Consider the following 23755-nt stretch of genomic DNA (forward strand, 5'->3'; position numbering starts at 1 on the left):
TTAATTTTCTCCATTCGCGTGTCCGCTGCTTGACGATAGCGACGGCTGCCATTGCAAACACTCGAAGGATCTTCGCACCGTCAGCGGGACGTTAGTCATTGCTGCCGTCGGCTTAGCCGATGGTGGAGCTAATTGCACGATTATTTACAGCACCAGTTTCACCAGAACGTTACACGTTTGTGGTTACAGTTTCAGTCGCAAGGCTACGCGCACTCCAAGAACCGGTGGCGTACATTCGGCGATTTAATCAAAGAAAGTGACGTTGATCGGAAGCATTCTGAAACGAGAAAACACATAAACAAGGATAAACGAACTTCCCTTTCGGAGACATAGCTTATTTCGGCATCATTTACTTTAATGTCTTCATTAGAAGTAAACCACATCGGGTAACCAGCGCCCGGTTAATGGTATTGCAAAAATAGTACTAACTTTGTTTGGAAAATGCAAAGTCCAGAAACAGAAACAGTTGGCAAACTTCCATCAAAACATCGGGGGCCGTCGCGTTCACATTCCATTACGGTCTCGATTTCGATAAATATAAACCGAACGATTCCAATCAAAACACGCCGCCATTACAGATAAGCCTCGTGGACGTGGCACTACAAACGCTTCTGTCGAAGTATACTATCGGCAAATGGCTCCCCCCGATGTCTTAGGCGAAAACTTCCGTCGATAGGATGTTTCTTCGGCACTATTAAGATGCCCGATTTGACGGGCGAACTGGTTCATTGCCTCGCTTCGTTTACGGTTCAGCTGCTGGGAGCGTGCTTAGTCATTTTTTCCATCTCTGGAACCGACGGCGTGGTTCGCGCGTTCCATGGGTTTACTTTCCCAATTTTAACATTTGACCACCCGCTCGTCCGCCAGCGACGAAATTGCTTCCTCGCACTGTTTACTCGCGTCCACGGCACTTGTTCTACAAACTACCGCGCGAACTTCTTATCTAAACACTTGGCTTCGAATCGCGATGGCACGCTGACGAAGCGATGCGTAGCCCCGGTCTCGGCCCCGGTCAGAATAAATATTTATTATGCTCGTCTAGACTCTGGAAATCTTTTGAGCGATAATAAAAAGAAAAAGTTACCCCAAAAGCTAAAGCGCGGCAACAAGCGATTCGTGGTAAAGGATCACCGGCACGTTCAATGAGCGGGCCGCATGTGGGCTAAGTAATTGCCGGCGAATCAATCCCACGTGGAGCTCGCATCTTAATCAATTACTATAACTTTATTTCCAAAAAATTCCGCTAGCCAGCATCGAACTTTCCCACCCCAATGTAGATCGGGCCACATCGAGGCTCGATTCTGAGTACCACGAATGCGCAATGTAATGCCGCAATGGAACTGCCCCAAAACGGCACCGGACAACAAATGTGCGCCGGTCATTGGACAGGCGGTTTATTAAAATATACGACAGGAAAATGGCAACCCTTTCCGCACTGACACACACGCGTTGCCTGGACTCGGAACTACGGGTTTCCGCCGCTGTTGGCAGACGCTCAAATTTCGGAAACAAATAATAGGTTGTTTATGGTTACTGCGGCCTAGCTCCTCAACATCGCCCCCCGAACGATGTGCAATGGATATGTGCGCGATGAAACGCCAACATCGGCGGCAGATGTTCTCGAGATCCGATCGAGCCACGAGACTTAACGAGCGATTATTGGCGATCAATTAATTTTGAACCCAGCGCTCCCTCATTAACCGCCCGGTACTCCACGGAACGGTTTTCCATCGCCACCGGGTCCCAGTGCGGTTGCCGTTGATCGTGCACATAAAATCTATTCGAACATCTTTCGGAGGCGGGAACGGTCGGGAAAAAGGGGTGTTTATGAGGAGCGTTGCCCCCTGTTTCGGTTCCCCGTCGGTGCGTCGTCGGAACTTAACAAAACACTTTTCATAAATCATATCTTAAAAAAACGGGGGTCGAAGGCGAAAGTGAAATGGAAGGCGGTTTCATGACTCAGCTCATCCGTTTCAGCAAGTTTCAGTTTTTTCGTTTCATTTTTATGCATAACAAAAAAAAAATGGATTCTATGAAATGTCCCATCGTTCGTTCCGATTGAAAGGAAACATCACATTTTCCACCACCACCAGCAGCAGCCAATCAGTTTGGCAAAGTTTCGCAATGTGCGAGAATTCCCCTACAAGATCGCAGCAATTATCGAACGAATTTGATCTCTTTCAATTTTCCCTCCCATTACCGGCCCAATCGTGCGGTGGCACGGAATAAGTTTTCCTTGTCGCTGGCGAAAGTTGCAATTATTACGCACCCCCCCCGCTAGGACAGCAAAATGCTTCGTCCCGTTCGTTGGGCTCCCGTTAGATTTGAAATATCTTTACATAACCACAAAACTTCTCCGACGCTCCGTTGGCCGTCGTTATCGGAGCGGAGGTTCATTCCTCCCGAACCGTGCCCGGGTCGGGTCGGGCGTGTTACTAAGACAACTTTTTACGCAAAACAAACATAAAACCCTTCGCCCGATCGACCGTGCGGTATGTTTTGCTATCATCGGCGGCATAGGCTATCTCGGTGGTCATTGGACATGGACCAAGTATGCCACGAACAGGTGTTTTCCGATAACCGGTATCACCGGTACACGTCCGCGTTGTGCGATAGACTGCCGACTGTTGAGGCATTTTTCCAATCAAACAATCGAACAGCGGCCGAACGATGGGTTTTTTTCTGTTGCATTTGCAACAGCACCAAAATGGATTGATAGAGAAAGGAATTGGAATGTGTGTTTTTTTTCCTTCGGGGCCGCGAATAGAACGGGAACCATTCGTTCGCCCCCTAGGTTGGCGCGTTGTTTCGATTCAGTCACTAGCCGGATAAGCTATGCAAAGGTTCAAGTTCAGCTCCACTGCAACTGCAGTAGCCCTTGGCTCGGTAGCTAAGCTTGAAAGTTACGCTCGTTGCAACACAGGAAACGATTCTTTCATAAATCCCGTGGCTCCGGTGCATACCTAATCCGCGCTTAATTAATTAATTCACGATGGGGAAAAAAGCGCAAGATTAAAGCGGAATCTCCACACAAGACGAGGGCATATTGAAACGCTTACAGATTGTCTTTCGATGCCGACGTAGGTTTTACGTTTACTACAGCACATTTCATTGCGGTTACATCAAAAAATTCCTAAGCAACGCTGTACCGAACATGTTTGTGATTGACAAACACTCCATAACATGAACGGTTTACACACGAGCCAAACGCCCTCTAAATACATACCTCACTTTATGGTCCCGTGATGCTGCCGACCCATCAATGGCTTGTTAACGATCAATTTGGACACTCCACACGGATCTGCAGCGCCACTTCACTCACTCAGCGACAAAAACGCCACGGTGGCCGCGTCCTTTTAACGAGAAATCAGCTCGTAAATTCAGAGCGCGCCACAGCGTACGTTTCCGGGTCGAACCATAAATTCGTACCGTACTGGGTGCTGGGCACGATTCTCGCCAATACTTCTCGTTTACGCGCGAGAAAGGCGCACAGATTCACAACACACGGATGGCGGAACGGTGGCGACAGAGTGTCCTGGCCACTCGCTGGACGATTCACTTCCACGACGATTGCTGACGTGGCGGGTGGTGTTAATGGACCGTTTTTTTTTTATTAGTATTTATTCTTCCCGAATCGTTCCCATCAATATCGATGGGCGCGATGGGTAGCAATGGGTGATGAGGGATGACATTGACATTAAGATTTGCGGCTTTCGGGTTTCGTACGGAACCCGGGAACGGGAAACAACGGCGAGGGTTTGTGTTTACTTTATACAGATTCCACTCACTCACGCTCACTAACGGCTAGGGGGTCACTATTTTACTCGAACATTTAAATGCACAATGGACGCATCATAATTTAAGAAACATTTAAAAATCAACCCAGCCAAAGTGGGTAACGGCTGGGTTTGAAATATTTTTCACAAACAACACACAGAAGGATAGTCACTAGTATTGAAATGGGAAAAGGGGACGCCTCGGGAAGCACCGGTGTGAGCACTTCCCGCACTGCCCGTATGCACTACATTTAATTATTTTGGCACAAACACTTCAACCCGCGTGCTCGGGTGCAGCTGGGGATGTTTTCGGAACGGATTGAAGCAACGGTAAACTTCGCTACATTTTCACCCGCCAACTGATCACTCCGCACGCCCGTCGGTGTGCGCGGCGCTGGCAAAGACTAAACCCGTCGAATCCTGGCCACGGTCACGGTCAGACTAAACATTCGATCGCGATTGACGGCACCGATTCGGTTGCTTCGGTCGCCACCGCCGCCAGCCGGCAGCTTCTTGCACTCACGAGTGCGCTGTTTATCTTCGCGCAATATTTCGCACGGTTCTCGCGTGAGTGTCCCGGTGGCAGGATCTCGGGCACGCATTTTCCATGAGTCACCGGTGAGCGGTCACTTGTTTACGATCGTGTAAGGCGTAGGTCGGGAACCGGTCCGGCCTGCCGTGTTCTTGATTACGTCCGGAAGCAGCCGATGAGCAGTTGAGGAGTCTGCCGGCGTCGGTATCATGAATTTATAAAAAGGAATGAAATCGGTCATCGATTAACGCGAATACCGCACGAAGCGCAGATTGTTGGAAAAATCAATCGTCAACTTCAATCGGCGTTCCATCGTGGGTTTCTCACTAAAAACTCACCCAAATGCTAAAGAAACTTGTTTGACGAGTCACGCATTTTAGTTTTTCGCACATTTTCCACCACCTACGGTGGGCGGAATGCTACGGAAACCGCGTTGCGTAATGGCAGAGAAAAGGAAGCAGAGATGAAGCTTTTATCAGTCGATGCCTTAAAATATTCACTTTTTGCACTCCGCGTGCTTTAATTTTATGCCAAACTAGTGCCAGTTAAAATCAGAGTTCGTTTAGCACAAATTAGCATAGGCGAAACAGAATGGAAACATGTTCAACAAGATCTTGCCGCCAAGTTTCGCTAACAACACAACGACTAGTTATTCCAACTTGCTGCAGCATCCATTAATTAATTTCCAAGAACCTTGCGGGTTGCACCGAGCACATCCGTTTAAATCTAAGGCACCGCAATTGCAAGTCACGTACTATTTGATCGTTCCGTCGAAAACTTACCAAACATGCGCCGTTTAACGTTTGGTTTATGTTTGTACCTGGACACTATTAGCAAATACAGTAATTAATGTGCTCCGGTGGCTTCACGGTGGTAAACACTCGTGATGAGACCATTACCATAATTCTGCCTCTAATCTCTGCTTGGGGGCGGCGTGATGCTTGGCAGTGAAACGATAATCAGCGCCAGACGATTAGTCTGCTTAAATAAGTGTGGAATTACCACTTTAGGCGCGGCGGGCCCTCCGAATATGGGCGCCCTATCCCATAATGCACTCAACATAAACCAGATGATCTGGGTGATGATGATGATGATGATGATGGCGACGGTGATGAGGCGGCCAGTGTTGTGGTGGATCAGTGTGGTAATAAATTGTGTTGCCGGTAGAAAGTCGAGAAGATAAATTTCACCTGTCACACGGCTCGTCCTCGGTGCACTCTGAAGCGGGATCCCCGGTTGACTTTTAACAGGTGGCCCCGGTGTCCGTTTTCGCCACTTCGCCTCTCTCGATTGATTTAAGCCTTTTTGCATCCGGATGCAGCACGAATTTTAGGCCGCCCTCGGGTGCATTCGTGCCAAATGGCGGAGGCTCTAATCGAACCGAGCCCGAGTGCGGAGAATGTGTGCAGCACATTCCGGCCGTGCTCACTGGGTCGGGAAAATAATTTGTCCAACGTGCTACCGGTGATTAATGGTCGAGTAAACGTGCCGCGAGCCTCCGGGCCAGATCTAATTTGTCGCATTTAATATACCGGGAAAAAAAAAAATTACGAACGAGTCCGTGGAGCCATCTGCTCGGTCGCTCGTCGTCGCAGCTTGATGATAATGAAACCATTTTCGGGTCACCAGACCGGAGTCGGGCCCGGAGTGTTTACTACTCTTTTCGGTGCGCCAATAAAACGATAATAAACGATATCGGAGCATCGCAATGCGCGCATAAGTACGCCCTTGGCCCGTTTATCGGCACGGCGACTACTTCGCTAAGTGATGCGACAACCAGCCCCGTTTCGGTGTGCTCCATATCGGCCCCGTGAATCAGCCTCGCTACCGTCATTCGCTTCGACCACGTCGACCTTAATTCTTCATATCGTGTGTCCTTTGTTCGGTAAAAAAAAACCCACGTTTAAATTAAATTGCAGGCCGCGAAAAGTACGGCCCGCACATGGCACGCATGACTAACCGATTATTTGCGCAGCCAAATCGCACACCCTACAGGACATCGAATCCAATGATGGCACATTAGAAAACGGATTTGGCACAGTTTTGGGGCCCTTAAATCCCAACACGAACTGGCTCTTAGCTGCCGTTTCTTGGGTGGGCGCGGGAACCCACCGCCATCGAAGTCATCGGAAGACGTGGGGCGCGCCCCGTTCCGGGTGAATCGGTGTGAATGAAAGATGGGTAGCATAAAAACATGCGGTGCCGCCAAGGCAGCTTGTCTCGACGCGTGCGCCGGCCACATAACAACAGGCCGCCCATGCCGTGGCGTGGCGCTGGCGCCATCCGCCAAAAAACGAAATGGGAAAATAGGAAGCACTCTTTTTTGCCACGTCCACGCTCAAGGACCTCGCAGGCACGAGGCGGTGGGAAGACGGCAAAAAAATGGCTCCCCAGCTCGGAGTGTTTGTCGCCCTCTTTTGGTGTCGGTTTACTTTGGCGCGAGAAAATAAATCCGCTGTTCTGCGGTTGAAAGTAAATTGGGCGCGAATGGAATGGCGTCTACCTTCCCGACCTTCCCGGTCACGCGTTTGGCCACATTTCGCGTTCGAGCATATTCGCTATCGGCGCCGAGCTCACGCAATGCACGCAGCATTTCTCATAAAAATCCACACGGATCATAAAGCATTGCGGAAACTTTCGAGGCCGACACCGGTGACCGATCGAAAATGGCGGAAGCTGGACAATTTCAGTCAGCCAAAAAAGTAGACACCCAACCACCGGAAGCCGGAACCGGAAGGCTGCCTTATCGAAGCGAGCGTGTAAGCTACGCCGCGGCGTATTATATCGTAATTTAAAACGCGCTGCTCTCGCTGGGCCACCCCCGGGGCCGTCTGGCCGATGGTTCACGGTTCCTTTATTTTGCTTTACGAGCCACCCAGACGACGGGGTGGTTGGTTTTTTCGTCTCGGCGGAAAATCCCTGCCGCGAGTGTCGTATGTAGTGAGAGTGTCACCGTGCTGCGTGGCCTCGAAAGGGACACCGCAACAGATGGTACCCTTAAACGGAAGCTGTTCCGCTGCCCGGGACGGCGTCCCAGCCGTCCCGTGGGCAATGCTTAGGTTTAAAGAGTTAAACGATTGCTACTTATCGTAAAACGGGCACGATGCGATAAAAGGACTCTAAAAGCGGAGAGACGACATGTAACGTTTTGCAGTAAAAGTTGGGGAAGCCCCAACCCAGCATCCGGATCCGGTCAACCCCAAAACTAATCATTAATTTTACGTATTAGAAAAGACTGCTCATTCGCAACGCTCGTCAGGCCCAGACCGGCAGTGGTGTGGTTCCGAGTTTCAGAATTTCAATTAAAGTTTGTGGCACTGCTGTGGCCCTGACAGTTGCACTCAGCCAAATGGGTGAGGTTGCCAAAAGTTTGGTGTAAATCAAATCCGAACCCAAAATTTAATGTGTGCAACGGGAGCATCGTTCCACGTCGGCATCCGGCACTGCATCGGCTTTGCTGGCCCCGGGTTCCCCCTAAAGCCAGCATGTTAAATATTACCAGCCATTCAGGAAGTAGCGAACCGGGACGCACTTTCCGGAATAGTGGAAACGCATCCAGGGCGATCGTAAAAATTTAAATCCCCCATGCTGCGGGCAGGTTCAGGTTTAAAAATTGGCCCCTAAACCATCGCAGCACACATCCGACCCAAATACCGGGAGTGCTTTAAAAACCAGGAGAGTCAGCCTTTTTTTTTCGGCCACCACGATCCGATGTGCAGTATTCAGTGCCGGGGCTGGACTCTCTTCATGGCAGGGAATGCAAACGAAGCATAAAATTGATTCTACTCCACTCGCTCCATTCTCATCGGCCATAAGTGCTGTTCGTTTCAGCTTGGGGCTTTTATTTTCGTAAGTGTTTTGCAGTTGGTGGCTTCCAGAAATCCGTTCCTATCGTGACCTAGTTCCGACGGACGGTGGCCCTTTTTTTGGTCGATTTTTTTGGTTTTCGGTTTCGGACATCGGCACAGTAGCAGCATAATTATATCCGTAAATTTATGATACTCATACATCTCGTCCTGGGGCATCATCATCAGCCGGACAGTAAGCTTCTTAGTGTGTCAGGCCGATGATGAAGCTAATAATTTATCGCTCGAATAACAATCCTACTTACACGGTGGGCCGTGTATCTTGACCTTTTTCCACCATTCGAGTACATTCGAGGGCTCGGAAATAACTGTAAACAGCGGGAGCTGCAATAATCGACGACCGTTACCCGTGATTACAATTCCAGTACACAGCACCAGGATGGTGTCATAAAATTATTACAATTACCATACACTCCCCGGTCGCACTGTCACGTCACGGGTGAACGCTCGGAGCGTGCGACAGGACACTGGCACCAGCGCAAAGGGCCTCGCGCTGGGCCGCCACTCAATAGGGACGGAATAATTTAATTTGATTTTAATTCCAGATTGCAATTGTAGCCACACGTACCGGAAACCAAATGGAAGGGCCCAACCAGGGCTTCGACGTCAGCCGCCTGACTCGTCACGAACTCGTGCACACAGTGACCGTGGCCTACGGTCAACAATCTGTCAAACAACTAGCCGTTTAATTACATTATCACTGGCGGGCATACGGCCCGACTGACCCGACCGGCCGGCTTCCGGTTTTCCGAGGCCGGCAAAGTCCGAGCCCTTCCGTGGACCGTGGGATGTTTCGAAATTTCAAGATAACCAAAACCACTCCAGGACGGACGGTTCAAGCGGACCGCTGAGATAAACGGAAGTCGAATTGTAGAATGGCCCCGTAATTGACAGTGACCCCCCTCGGGGCACCTTTCTCGTCGATCAAACGTAAAATACTGATTGACTTCCGGTTGCCCATCGATAAGCGGTCCGGGTCGGTGACTGAGTTTCAATGGCCGAGTTTTCTTTACAAAAATACGTTCATATAAATAGTACACATTCTACTCTTCGAGATGACAGCCCCAAGACAAATTGCGCGAGTGACGCAAGACTAAACGACGTTTCGTAGTTTTAACCCATTACCAACACACTCGAACGTCGGGCGCGGAAAAACTACCGAACCTGCCCCGTTTATCCGGGGGAAAACTTTGAACGGAGCGTCACGAAAAACACTTACGCCGGCACTGTCTGTTGGCGTTGGTGTGCTGGTGTATTGAAGTCTGAATTAAATTTATCATTCGCTTCCTCGCCATTCGGGGAACACATCTCATCTAGGAAGTTCCGGCTGAGCGAAGAAAACTTGTGTTATCCGTAACTCCGAATGGCGCTCGGTGGAACTGGGTCCACGGCAAACGAACAACAGCTTTTCTTTCGGCCCGAAACTTACTCGTTGCACGGGAAACGGAATGCTACGGCCAAATATGCCCATCGGTCCATGTTTATTAGCAAACTTTCGTGGCAGATTCGTGACAGCAAATTATGCCGCCTTATCAGAGGCACATTCCGTTTTGCACACGGTCAGAAACAATAGAAACCACTTGGCACGCACATCCGGAGCGGGGCGTTCTCTTTCATTTTGTAGAATATGTGGTTTTGGCTAATTTTTATTTCACTTACCGACGGACCACTGCCAAAACACGAGTTCTGCCGGAATTGGATCAAGCGAACCGTAACACCGTTAACGCTTTTTCGGAATCGTGGGCGCTTATTTAACCTTTTCCATTAAAATGTAACTCACGCAAACATAGCACAGCATCAAGCATAGTATCGTCCTGTGACGGGAACGGGATTAATGTTTGGCAACACTCTAACAAAAGACGGAAACATATTGTCAGCCGATTCCGTACAATGGCAAGGTACGATCCAGCCGTTCGGTTCCAACGTGGTGTTTCAAACATAAACCTTCGCGCTAAAAATAGACCACTTTATAGCCTTTGTCAGTGTCGAAAGATGAAGACGAACGAACAAATCGGAAGAAGCCTTTTATTGGCAGCTCGTGGATAGACTACCTACCGTGAAATAGGTGCCTTCTCCAGGAATGTCTCAAGCTGGTCGCTCTTTTATCCGTCGAATGAGCTGCGCTCCATGCCACGACCGTAAAGCAAAATAAACTTCGCTGAAACTAAACTATGGCCAGCGCCGGAGTGTGTATCTATACGTTCGCTTTCCTTGCATGGGAAGATTTTCATTTACTTTGCCAAACATCATCATTTGAGGCAAAGAGGCGTTCAACCCGGGCACCCGGACACCCCTGCGCTGGAAATACAGTGTCTTGATGGTTGACCTAAGGGAACCGATACTGGTCAGTTTATGCAAATACCAACCACATCGTTGATTGAGCACCGTTGATGAGGGCGTTGACGTGCGCCTAATCAATCACCGGTGGCCGGCGAAGATGAAGTCGAAGTGGAGTCCACAACAATCAGTACGAGTTTTGCTGGCCACGTGGATTTTTTTATGACAAGATACGTTTACGTTATGTAGCTCGTTTTCATCAAATACAGTTTGCTTGCCGAAAGGCTGTACGAAACTAGAATATGGAAATGAAAAAGGTGGATTAAAATCGATTGATGAGTACCTCAGAAATCTTAAAATCGCTTTTCACGAACGAGAAATAAAACGGACACCATTAAATGCTGGACGAAGCACAACTTGGAACTTAAGAAACCGACGACCGTTGCAGTACAGACGGATCTTTTGTGAACCGAGGCCGAGTTTGTTGATTCGGATTGGGATGTGCCAATCCCAACCCAACCCATACGGGTTGTTATTTTAACATTCCAGGCGGGGAAAAATCAACGCAACAATCAGCTTGTTTATTTACCAACAACCCGCTTCACTGACCAAGCCCAACCGTGACTCGACTCGCAGCTTGTATGTGGAAACATAAACCGTCCCTCAAGGTTTACTTGGTGCAACTTGATCCGCATTTTCAGTAAAATTACCTTATACAAACAACTTTGTTGAAGAACTCGAGCACCGCCAACATGCTCGGGAAGCCGACCGGGAAAGCTATCGGAAATGCGCCAACCGAAGATCCGGCCCACCGGCAGGGTTGTGCCGAATTTATTACGAATCCGACCCAGTCCGGTGTTTATTGCACCAGTAATGAGAATGTTCCTTCGAAGTGCCGAAGCCCATGCCGTTAACGAGCCGCCGAGGTCATGCATTTAATGCTACTTTCTTCATGAATCAACACTTTTCGGGCGGACCGCGTACTGCCACATAAAACCGACACGGGTCCCCAGTCTATCTATGTAATAAATATCGCCTAATGAGACATAGCCAGGCGCAATATATTTCATTTGTGATTCCACCAAAAGGCTGTAAATCATGAGCGACCAGGCGTCCCCATCACGCACGCCCGGCAGACCGACAACCGGAACAAAACTGTTCATCGGATTATTATCCGGCGGCGACTGTGGTCGAAACTCTTCGACTTGGTCGACTTGGTGCCCTACAGATTTGCCATCCTTCTGTTTGGTCCGAAGGAGAAGGTTGTGGATAAAAAGTGTTCTTTGGCAGCAACACTTGGTATTACGAGACACCACAAAGTTGAGCGGTCAGTTATGAGATGGTCGGAATCGGTGTCCAGATTCGCTTGCAGTCGCATATTGCTGGACGCTTATCTAAGCCAGGAAGGAAGTAGCGAGCGTGACCGTGAGAAGCACAGACCGTGTAAGAGAGAATTATTGGAGTGAATTTTCTTAATTGGTTCCGAAATTGGGTAGTTTCGAGTTTCTTACAGCTTGACTTTCTTATCATTACACTTTCTGCTCATCCTAGAGACATTTAGTAGAAAAAAGATAATTACAAAAACATAATAGTGTTACTTTTGTTACCTACAAGGTTTCGGCATTGGCATTGGCAAAGTAAATGAAAAAATAGAGCCGTAGCGAGCGGAGCAATTCCAAAGTAAACCAAATTAATCAGTTGTTTCACCAATAATCGATTTGTTTCGTCTATATAAAGTGAAACATAGAGGGCAATTTACCGACAAAAGCAGACGTTGGACTATTCCGAAATGTGAGGTGCTGAGCAATTCATGCCATTACATTGCCATTTGCGTCGTACCATTGGCCAAACACTATTCAGTACTGCTTTCAACCCACAGCTCCCCGGTTGGGGAGCTGTCTCCAATGGGTCGTTGGTGCTGTTTGCACGTACTGTCTCATTAGGAATACTAAACATAAGACTCTCGCTTCGAAAAACTTTCAACACTTCGTGGCTGATTCCGTTTCGAATTTTCTTCCGCTTGCTCGAAAGCGCTACGTGATGCAATCCGTTCCCAATTTCACCGGGATAATATTGAAACTTTCCACGTGAGTCGAGTGAGAATCGCTACGAAACATCATAATAATATTTTCAACAAAACTAAAACCAACCTGCAGGACTGACTCTCTAGCAGGGAACAAAGTCTGGCCAGTCGCTCACCCTTAAGTAGCTCGAAGGCACCACTGAAACCCAGCGCTTGCCGTTTTGATTTGTTTCAGGGGCTTCACCACACATCAACCGTACGGCCAAAGGACCTAGGGTTCGTAATGGATACTGTAGCACCACTTCCGACCAGGGTTCGGTACTTTCCCCAACATCACACCACGGCGAAATGCATTGTACTACGGGGCGGTACTGGACAGCGACGGGGAGAAAGGATTTCATGCCAAACGAAGTTTTATTGACTCCCATTCACACATTCGGCTATGTCTTTATTGGTTGCTGGTCGGGGTGGTTGCCTTTTCCTGTAGTGTGCGCGGCAAGTAGTTGTGTTTCATAATCCGTGGCCGATGAGGACCCTTGGCCAACACAGTGGTACAATGGTAACGTTTTATTTGCAGCTTCCGGGCGAAGGCCATCTGGCAAATATGTTCGTCATATCGCTGAACCACGCACAACCATGCTCATGGATCACAGCAAATCCTGGTAACAAAACATGGATCGGCTGCCTACCGAGAGGTTACTGTAGTAAAGGGGTTTATGGAAACCTCCGTAAAACTAACACGTCACTTGGTTCACGGAAACAGATTTAAGCCTCGAATTTTTGAAGCAAACATGGCAATGTATTGTACAATTTGTGCCAAATATTCAGGCTGAATTTCGTTTGGTATTTTATTTGGTTTAATATCGATCGCCGCGTCCCACTTCTTAATCAGCTCCGCAATCATTCAATTGAACGCCATTGAGAGATAATTTTAAGTACGCTCATTACTATCAGCACTCATCATTTACCTCTTGGGTGTTTTTTAACCTGAACAATTATACTCAATTTATTGTTCAAATTGACTGGACGTTGTGCGTTACTGGCATTCCGTTTAAAAATGTATGAAAGAAACGCCTCTCACAGAACCTGCAGATGATCGAAAGTTACAAACTGCCATCGTTTCATTCTGTGACCTGATGCAAAATCCATCAAATCGAGCTAATAGAAAACCCATTTTCAACAAAATTTCCATTTTGCTTCCCAGCTCACCGGGACAGAGAAGGAGAGTGAACTTTTTCGGGATGACCTATTTTCAATTCACTTCTTTCAACAGCCCGCAAGCGATGCTATCTGTGGGCCAAACTTCGAAAAGTCACAGTTAAAGTGCCACCGCACGGCGTTTGTCCAAGAATTGTGGAGCTTCGGGGCCGCGTTCAACAAAGGCGCAAATGATTTATGTTTTTCGGGCTTTGACAAACCCACGGGAAGTGCTGCTTAAAATGCATTCGATTTTCTCCGCTTATCGGGAGGGTCCTCTTCAATAGAAATGGAAGTTAGTTTGGGTGACTGTTCAGTTAGTTTGACTTACTACCACATTGTTTTAGTGGAACTTTTAACACACTGATGTCTGAACCAGGGTTTTTGGATATCGTTGAAATGCACTCAACCTAATAAACTGAATGATGAATAAATAGTACTTAATATATCCGTCATCAGTTGGAATAACTAAGATGCGCGCTGTAAACATCATTCAAAATAAATGGTTTTATTTGCTCTGTGCTCGGTCCTTATTCCATACTTTATGTTTAACCATTTCCAGCAAGTTAACAGTGGTTGTACTCCCCTCCGTGGAAAGCCACTTATTGTCTGGCCAAGAGGTTTTAAAATGTTTGTAATTTGCTAGCGATGGTAGAACAAATGAAGCCACAGAAATTGTGAAAATTGTGTTCAAAATCCCATACATTTGTTATGCGACAAATTGCACTCATAAAGTAAAATGTTTTGCTACTCGGGATTAACTTAAATAAATAAACCCACGAGCCAAAACGAAAGGCTTACGACATCCGGTTCTCATGAATCACGTGTAACTCACGCTATCTTCAGATAACTCACCGTGAGTTACTTTTCGCGGGAAAGTGCTCTGAGTGACTGCGGAAAATGAGCACCTAGAGCGCTGTGAATGAGTGCAGGGTTCTGTGTTTTGCTATTCTGCCCTATTTTTCCAACAATCCTTGGTAGAAATAGTTTACTACAGAAACTCTCTAACGTTATGATTAAGTTAGTCTGTTAGAAAGTATCGCTGAAAACCTTAATATCAATTTCGTAATAATTTTTAGACGAGGTTGTTCTAGTCACTAACAGTGCTAGTGTTGGGTTGTGAGTCTATTTTTAAACTCATCAATTAACGCGCTAAACTAGGAGTGGTGTGCACGCAAAGTTTTCAACGATAAGGCATCATAAATCCAAGACAATATCCATAATTCTTCTCGCCCTATCCGCGCGGAGCACCCGAGCAACATAAAACATCCAAAGTTCAAAGTAACTCATCGCATTCAACGTTCTGCAGCATGTAGGTGAAAACTACAACACATACAGGAAGATTGTGGGAGAAAAAACGTTTTCGCACATTTTCACATTGCCAATCCTTGAAAACCAAGCAACTCATAGCAGGAAACGCCTTTATCAGGGGTCAAAAAAAGGTTGCATATTCTTAATTTCAAAACCATTACCAAAGTGCTATTAAAAAAAGGTCAAAAGACGAATGAAAAGCACATTAAATCATAAAATTAAATCTAAGGTCCGCCATTCATCGAACGCTTTCCCATCAAACCTGCCCATAGAGGACCATCGAATGCACCTTAGAAATGACGGCCCTTTATTTTCTTTCGACAGCAAAGTGTGCCTGAAACGGTTATTGCCTCACCAAGCGCTAATCAGCCCATTCGTCCGGCATTTTCTGCTCAACCCAATGGTAATCTTCCAGCAGAATGTGTGCGCAAAGTGCTGGCGAATGCCATTGCCTGCCGGCTAAAGTTTTGACGTCCGAAAGAGCGAACCTGGCAAAAGCGTAAGAAAATCCCCTCGAGCAGTACCACTCCACCTACCGCTGCTGCCACGCCACTTGTCAAACAATCTTTTCGGTCTTGATAACCAAAAAATAATAAAACCCACCGGAAACACCGCCACGGTGTAACGTTGTGGCTACGCTTCAGCATACGTGGAAGGGTTTTCGGAACGTTTTCATTTGACGGGCTGCAAAATTTCCACGCACGGTTTTCATGGAAAATGCAACTTGTGTTTGCCTTTTTCCACGCAGAGTGAACTTTAGTTTTGAGAAATGCATTTGTTAGCATTCATGGCAGGAGTTTTATGAGTAAAGTAGGGCGAAAGATCATAACTCACTAAACTGTATGAATTAATTAACGAAAATGCGCAATTAAATTTTGCGCTTTCGAACAAATGATGCAATATATTGGCTCGTGCAGTATAACGTTAACGCAAACGTAACAGTATTCACATATGCGGAACAATATTGTTACGTTAGATAGAATGCAAACACTATCAAAAAATCCAACGTAAAACACCGTAAAATTGATTTTTTTATAGCAGCCGAATATTCTCGTGTCATTTTTAACTAATTGATGGTAAACCTGTACATGACGTAAGCATTTCATTTACAACGTTCAATAGACCCAGCAGAAGGACAGGGTGTTGTTTGCAGAGAATTATTGCCCTCTCGTTAGAAAATTGCCGGCCCCCAGCATCTATCCTTTGCCGTCCGATTTCAGCATGTTGAACGCATCGTAAATTGCAACAAAAACGAACCCCGATTTGGAGCACGGACAGGACGAACATAAGCCATGCGTCGAAAGTCTCACAAAAACATCGAACCCGGTCAGGCAGCTGGTTCCGCAAGCTTTGGTCAAATTACGTACGGCATCGTTTATGCTGCCCTTTCGGTGCAAATGATAGAGTACGCAAAGGGACGATGCTACGATACATGGTTTTAGTGGCGTAATGATGTCGAACGAGGATCAAGCAGAGACAACAACAGGACTCAGAAGGTGACAAAAGTAGTTCCCCATACACGGGTAACGAGAACTGTTGGGGCCGTAAGTCTGACTTCCGTGCTCGGTGCACGACGCTCGGAAGGATGAAGGTTGCTATTTGTCGAACGGTTGAACCAAAATCCCTTTTTAAACAAGCTTTAGGACCTTGTAAAGTTAGCCTCCACCGGCTAATGATTACCAGCATGGAACCCGGAACCAGTACCCAGTGTGCAACTAGACAATGCCACTACAAACTTCGACCTAATCCGAGCATCCTATTTTCCGTAGCTCATAGTTCCAAATATGGTCCATGAGCTCGCCTCTGTATACTGTTGTGTGCCACTTATATATAAATTATAATTCCCAATTTTGGACCTCCTAGCTCTGTTGACGCAAATAAAGTCAAAGTGTTACTCGCTGGCCACCTGTTTCGAATATTTCGGAGCGATTAACATGTTGCCTTGCGTCAGTGTGTGCCTGAAACGTCGATTAGATCTGCCATTGGATGAAGTCATCTATTGAATCATACGAAAATCGGTTGAGTATTTAACGATGGTAGCATCTATTACCAAAACGTATACCGTACTATCTTTATGCTATTTAATGAAAGGCAGATATTATATCATTACAGCCAGACACTATGAAGGAAACGCTTATCTTTTTTCCATTCATTTGGTTTCTCACATAATCTTACATAATCCACCACCAGCATGTGCGTATTTACCATGATATCTGAGTCAGATGAGCGTTAATGTGACTTCGCATGGTTGCCGACACGTGCCAGGTTGATAAATGAATCAGTTAATTCGTTGTTACGGTTCAACAGTCGCGCAGCTAGGGGTCAATGTCTTTTATTTGTCGGGGAATCACAGTGACAGGCAAATAAATGCCGCTAAACTTTAGCATACCTTTAAAGAAACAACAGAAACGAGGCATTCCAGCAATCATCTGTTAACGGATGAATAATTATGAGACAATTCTTAATCCTTTAATTCTCCATCTCCAATGTTAATGACACGACAACATAAACCCATCATGTATCACAACGCAAATCTTGCTGTTCATTAAATCAATTGAATTTTTTTGTTTCCAAAATAACGGTTCTTTGAAACATGTCTCATTAAATTACATCACAATCGAACAGTTCTTGAAAACTTTAATCCAAAATTTTTTAACGTATTCTTTTAGCACGGCTTGAGAAATAGTATTGTAGTTTAAACTTATACCTAGTGCCAATGTTTGAATCCCGGCACTGAGAGTCAACCCTGTTCAACGCATTTGTATCCTTGCACCGGTAACTATGGAAACGATCGAAGGCAACAAACTATCAACAACATTTATCAGACTCGATCGAATGTCGTTTGCGCACAGTGAACATGGTGAGTTTTGGTGTTCGTTATTTTAGTGCATTTTTATAAAAAACACCTTTGTTTTAGATACTCTCACGTACCAAATCTGAATCGGCCAAGGGAAACCGAAGCTCCGCGGGGTCAGGAAATTCCCGAGCCGTAACTATCCCATCGTTCGAGGAGTTTCTCCTGAAGCGTGACTACGTGGGCGCCAAGACTGTCCTTCAGGTGCGTTTGTGATGGAATCGGGCCCCTTAAAAAAGTGCAAATAATAACCCCGCTTTTACAGCGCTCGAAAGATTATGACGAAGTACCCGAACACCTGAAACAACTATGGACAGGATTCTGTGATTTTCACATCGGCGAGTACAAGAGGGCAAAAATTTTGTACGAAAAAATCTACGCAGCCGACGGCACGCTGAAAGATGTGGCACTCAACATTTGTGTCTGCATGTTCTACCTGGGCATGTACGACGAGGCCCAAAAGCTGGTCGAGGAGCTGCCCCAAAGCCCCTTGAAAATCCGTTTGCTGTTCCATCTGGCGCACAAGCTGAGTGATGAAGATCATCTAATGGAACTGCACGGATCGCTGCGTGATGTGGTCGAGGACCAGCTCAGTCTGGCCGGGATGCATTACCTCCGATCGCATTACCAGGAGGCTATCGATATCTACAAGCGCGTTTTGCTCGACAACAAGGATCTCCTGGCGCTGAACGTTTACGTTGCCATCTGCTACTATAAGCTGGACTACTACGATATCTCGCAGGAGGTGCTCGAGCTGTACTTGAACCAATACCCCGACAGCACGATTGCCATCAATCTGAAGGCGTGCAATCGGTTCCGGCTGTTCAATGGGCGAGCCGCTGAGCAGGAAATCAAACACCTGGTCGAGAGTGGCACGTTCGGTGCGGACCTGATCAAACACAATCTGGTAGTGTTTCGCAACGGAGAGGGTGCCCTTCAGGTGTTGCCCCATCTCATCGACATAGTGCCCGAGGCACGGCTGAACCTTGCCATCCACCATCTGCGGCGCGGAGAGATCCAAGAGGCGTATCAGCTGATGAAAGAAGTCCAACCAACGGTACCGCAGGAGTACATCCTGAAAGGGGTGGTGCACGCCGCGCTCGGACAGGAAACCGGCTCGAAGGAGCATCTGAAAAACGCCCAACAGTGTTTGCATCTCGTCGGAGGTTCGGCTTCCGAGTGTGACACCATCCCCGGACGGCAGAGTATGGCGTCGGCCTTTTTCCTCTATGGCCAGTTCGAAGAGGTACTGGTGTACCTCAACTCGATCCGTAGCTACTTCGTGAACGATGACATCTTCAACTACAACTACGCGCAGGCTAAAGCGGCCACCGGGTACTACAAAGAGGCCGAAGAGCTGCTGCTACAAATTCACGACATCTCCATTAAAGCGGACAGCACGTTCGGCATGGTGCTCGCCAAGTGTCACATTCACGCCGGGCACGCCGACCAGGCGTGGAACATTTTTCTCACGAAGGACTCCACACCGGACGCGTTCGCCTTGCTGCAGTTAATTGCCAACGACAGCTACCGTGTCGGGGAGTTTTGGGTTGCCGCGAAAGCGTTCGATACACTGGAGAAGCTCGACCCGAACCCGGAGTACTGGGAAGGCAAACGAGGGGCCTGCGCCGGTGCCGTTCAGGCCATTCTGGCCAAACGAGGCAGCGGGGCTCCCCCGGGTGGGGTATCGGAAATTATTTCGCTGTTGCGCGACTCTACCAATGCTCAAGCGGAAGGTATGTTAAGAGTTGTTCGCCGTTTTGCTAGTAGCATCAAGTGAAGGATGTTCGACGACTCAATGGTAAGTTGGTTAAATTTACTGCGAACGAATTATTCATTGACTTACGAAGCAACAATGTAGAATTTACTACGACTTATAATCAAACTAAACATTACTAAACTCAATTCAATAAAAGAAACTTTCGTTTCAAACTATAACGCACAGAATGATGTTGGATTCATGGTTCAAAATGGTTTATGCTTCGTGGTACATTTTTGCAGAACAATTGTGTGAAGCATCATTCACTCTTTCTCTTAAGGCGAAACCACATTAAACCACAACCAATCGAAAGTCATTAATTCGGATGGGTTGCGGTAGAATGCATCATCTGAATGACCCTCGAAACAACGGAAGAGTTAAGAACATAATTATTGGTTGGTAGCAACGGCACGCACATTGAACCACTAAGAACCACTGGGAACGGTCACTTGCCTGTTGTTGAACACCCTCGTAAACTCACCGAAACCGGACAGATTATACAGAATTAATTTAAACTTTTATCCAATTACCTTATCGTGTGCGATAAGCCGTTGATTTATGGGGCAACCTGCGGCTGATGAATAATGCGCGGTTTTCTTTTAAGCAGACGCCATGCAAATCTTTGGAGATATCTACGGTGTCTTTTCAAGGTTAGGAGTTATGGTATGATAACACTCATGAGACTGTAATTCTGTTAAGCTACATTAGCAACTCAAACGCACCAATTTAATGCGAAGTTTTAACAATTTCGGCTTCGAAGAACTTCGAAAGAAAGAGCTTTCGTTGCACTTTTGTGTTGGTGTGGTGCTGTGCCGGCAGAAAATGGATTTTACATACCATCGCAGCATAACCAACCGACAAAAACCATCTGGCACCCGACGATGAATGTGCTGAACTTTTTCCCAGTTTATGCCACTTCGTTGCGGTATCCAAACAGTCTGTGGGAGCTGAAAGGTATGCTTTTCCAGAAGAAAACCTGACATTTGGTGTTTTAGGAAGGGAACATGTAGAAAGCATATTTTACAACAATATTGAAATCAATAAATATTGCATACAGTTAAATTTATGTTGGTGACCCCATATAGTAGGCATATGAATTGGGAAGCCAGATTCGAAACCGAAATGTTTTGTTCGGTAGTAACAATGAAAGCCTTTCCTGATGTTTACAGATGTTTAAGCAAGCTGTAGTAAAGCTCACTATAGCCGAAAAGAAAACGCAAATGCCCTTTATTATTTCTTCATTACGTCTAGACCGTAGTCGTTATCATTCATTAACCGATAACCAGTATTTACGATCAAATAAGGGCTCAAAGCCTTTCGGTAATAATCGATACAAATGAGAATCGTGCTTTAAGTAACCGCCTACCGCCCGTTTCGTTACGATGACTCAAAGAATCCTCGAATCCAAGCTCGTACGCATTCGTCGTGTTTATTTGGGTTTGTTTTGGTTTTATTTTGAATCAAGAGCGTTTTCATAAATTATCTACACACCATCCTACTTATGCTTCTAGTTAAAGTGCTTTTTCGTCTTCATTTCCACTGTCCGTTTCCTACAGCAATATAAAAACAGCAATTCGTTAACGTCACAGTGCTACGTACGTCCGCTGATATTAGCGCTTCGGTTGGATGCATGCAAAATCACCAGGTCCTTATCAGCTGGTCTCCATTGGAACATCACAAACGGGGAGCTCGAGTCATCCAAGATGGTCTGATCAACGATCTGCGATCTGGCATTTCGCTACTTAATCCAAATTTAATCAAAGAACAAGGAACCACCCGTGGAAGATTAACAAAACAAAAATTACGAACACACACCTGGGACATCGATGTTTAGGTTGAACGTTTACACGAAGTAGAAATCAAGAGAAAATAATTTAACTCCATTTGACTAGTTGTGTAAGTTTTGCAACTTTTCACAAGACGGTGTATTAATGTTTTGCGCCTTCTGGTACAGATCCCGATCGCCAAAGTTTCGCGCCTTCGTCAGCATAGTGTCCTCTGTAGCGGGAAATAGAAGCGAAACGGAGAAATGTGCATTAGTGACCAAACAATCGATTCCGCAGAGGCAAGCGGGCTTACTGTAATTTCGTTCTCGGTAGCACGAATGTTTTAGACTGTTTAAATAGTCCTCCTCTACCGATGCTTCCAGCCGACCAACGGAACCCTGATACTCGGAGTGGAAATTTTCCTTTACGTAGTACGGAATTTTCAGCTGATTCGTTTTGCGGGGCACCGAAAACTTCCTACAAAGGAAGGAAACGAGCGGATTACGTATCGTCCCGAGTCGCAGGCAACTGACACTGGCACTTACTGGCTAGGAGTGAGACTGTAGATTGGATCGGAAATGAAGAACGAAGACATCATTGACAGCGCAATAAGCAGAATGATGGGCAGAAGGTTGATGAATGCTGCAAAACCCGATTGTGGCTGAAAGGAAACAGTTTGTCGTTAGCAATTAGCTTGCAAGAGCTTTAAAAAGACCCGAGACTTACCTCACGATACTGCTGCTGCTCAGCTCGATGAAACCGTCTTTGGCGTGTGTAAACGTGTTGCGTCGGGATTTCGCCGCCGAAAAACATATTAAACAGTTCCTCGGCGGTGAACTCCGTTTCGAAGCCGCGCGAGTACGCGTAATCATACTGATAGCGTGTTCGGCGCGTGGTTGGTTGATGGTGCTCCTCGGAGCCATACAAATCATACGACTTTCGTTTCTCCGCGTCCGTGAGGATGGCCACCGCGTTACCGATCGCTTTGAATGATTCCACCGCACCCGGAGCATGGTTCTTATCCGGGTGCAGCTGTAATGCCAGCTTTTTGTACGCCTTCTTAATATCCGAGTCGGTTGCATCCTTCGTAACACCGAGCACTTCGTAATAATCTTTGCACCTACGGCAGAGTCACAACAAGGCGCGTAGTTAAGGGAACGAACCAAACCCAATGAGGCGCAGGTGCTACACACTTTTTAATCCGTTTCACCGCCTCAAGCTGTTCCGGTGTGTACTCAACCGTTTCGTTGCTTTTTTCCGCCTTTGGCGCGTCTCCTTTGGCCGCATTGCGCTGCCGCACACCGTCGTCCGAAGTGTTACCAGACGTGGCATTTTCCGCATACGCTCCACATTTGATCTTATTGAGCAGTTCTACAATGCAAAGATGTTCAAGTCATCGAGAGTCAACACTTGTGATCCCGAATCAACGGCCAGCAGCGTACCTTCCGCCCGTTTGGTCGAATGGAGTGAAATCGACTTGCTCAGGAGCTTTTCCGCTTTCTCTATCTTCCCCTCGGCCAGGTACTTTACGGCCCGTTCCACACAGTCCTCGGCAGCTTCCTTGTTCATGGTTTATTTTTATCCTCCTCGAGGAGCTATCCCGAATAACCTTTCGAAGATTGGTAACAAGAGGACGAAGAAGATAAGAGAAGATTCTGCGACATCCGCACGCACCGCTGCAAGGCCAGCGAAGAACTTGGTGTACAAACTGCTCGGCCCCGAGCCCTAATCTTACTGCTTGTCCCGAATCCGGTCCGCGTGCCGCTGCGAAATAATGCCGTCTCACGGCGGATGCGGATGCGGTCGTAGCAAAGCGAAAACAGCAACTTTGGCCAATTCTAATCGACACACTCGCAAATCGTCATTATCTTTCAAACCCCTGATTTGGAACGTCGCAAAAGAAAAGAACAAACAAAAAAGTGACGTCCCAGTCAACAGCTGCTGTCACATGGTGCGAGTGCCTAGTGGTCATGCACTTCGTTCGAAGTAAACGGTTTGAACTCATTGAACACGGAACTTTTGATTGTTTTGATAAACATTGAAACTGTAAGCTCTATTTACAGAAACCGGAAAATTACAGCAACTGGATCATACAACAATATAGGAAGGAATACAATATGAAATTGACACTGGTAGCGGATTGCATGGCCGCTTCAATACGTTTCGTTTGAGCTTAATTTTAGCCAAGAACTATAAATAGAATACTCTACCATCCCCCTCGTCCAGTGCATCGAATCGTGTCAATGAAAGCACGGTTTCGGAGAAAGTGATAAGTCGTACAAACACATCCACATCCATGCACTTCGCGCACGGATGGACATACACGCGTTACTACCGGAAGGCACACCGGTGTTCCGGTGTGGCATCCTTATCGACCAAACAGCGCAGAATGAA

General features: G+C 46.8%; 2 protein-coding genes across 3 annotated transcripts; one reads left to right on the plus strand and one right to left on the minus strand.

Moving 5' to 3' along the window:
- The first annotated feature begins 2542 nt into the window (after positions 1 to 2542).
- LOC131207279 (intraflagellar transport protein 56) lies at positions 2543 to 19616 on the plus strand. The gene is made up of 3 exons (XM_058199890.1): positions 2543 to 2551; positions 17900 to 18040; positions 18102 to 19616. The coding sequence occupies exons 1-3, from the start codon at positions 2543 to 2545 to the stop codon at positions 19614 to 19616; spliced, it is 1665 nt and encodes a 554-aa protein (XP_058055873.1).
- A 1384-nt stretch (positions 19617 to 21000) lies between these two features.
- Positions 21001 to 23244, minus strand: LOC131211115 (dnaJ homolog subfamily B member 14-like). 2 transcript variants are annotated; one of them, XR_009156881.1, is made up of 8 exons: positions 23097 to 23244; positions 22804 to 22970; positions 22555 to 22732; positions 22088 to 22481; positions 21907 to 22022; positions 21675 to 21838; positions 21411 to 21593; positions 21001 to 21333 (listed from the first exon to the last, which is right to left on the minus strand). XR_009156881.1 is itself a non-coding variant. In XM_058204468.1 (7 exons), exons 2-7 carry the CDS (start codon positions 22928 to 22930, stop codon positions 21484 to 21486), a joined length of 1089 nt encoding a protein of 362 aa, XP_058060451.1. In that variant the 5' UTR covers positions 22931 to 22970; positions 23097 to 23244; the 3' UTR covers positions 21001 to 21483. The 2 variants fall into 2 exon arrangements, 1 of the variants encoding a protein (XP_058060451.1); XM_058204468.1 differs by having other exon boundaries at positions 21001 to 21593.
- Between the last annotated feature and the right edge of the window lie 511 nt (positions 23245 to 23755).

This window comes from Anopheles bellator, chromosome 2 (genome assembly GCF_943735745.2).
Source record: "Anopheles bellator chromosome 2, idAnoBellAS_SP24_06.2, whole genome shotgun sequence".
NCBI lineage: Eukaryota > Metazoa > Arthropoda > Insecta > Diptera > Culicidae > Anopheles > Anopheles bellator.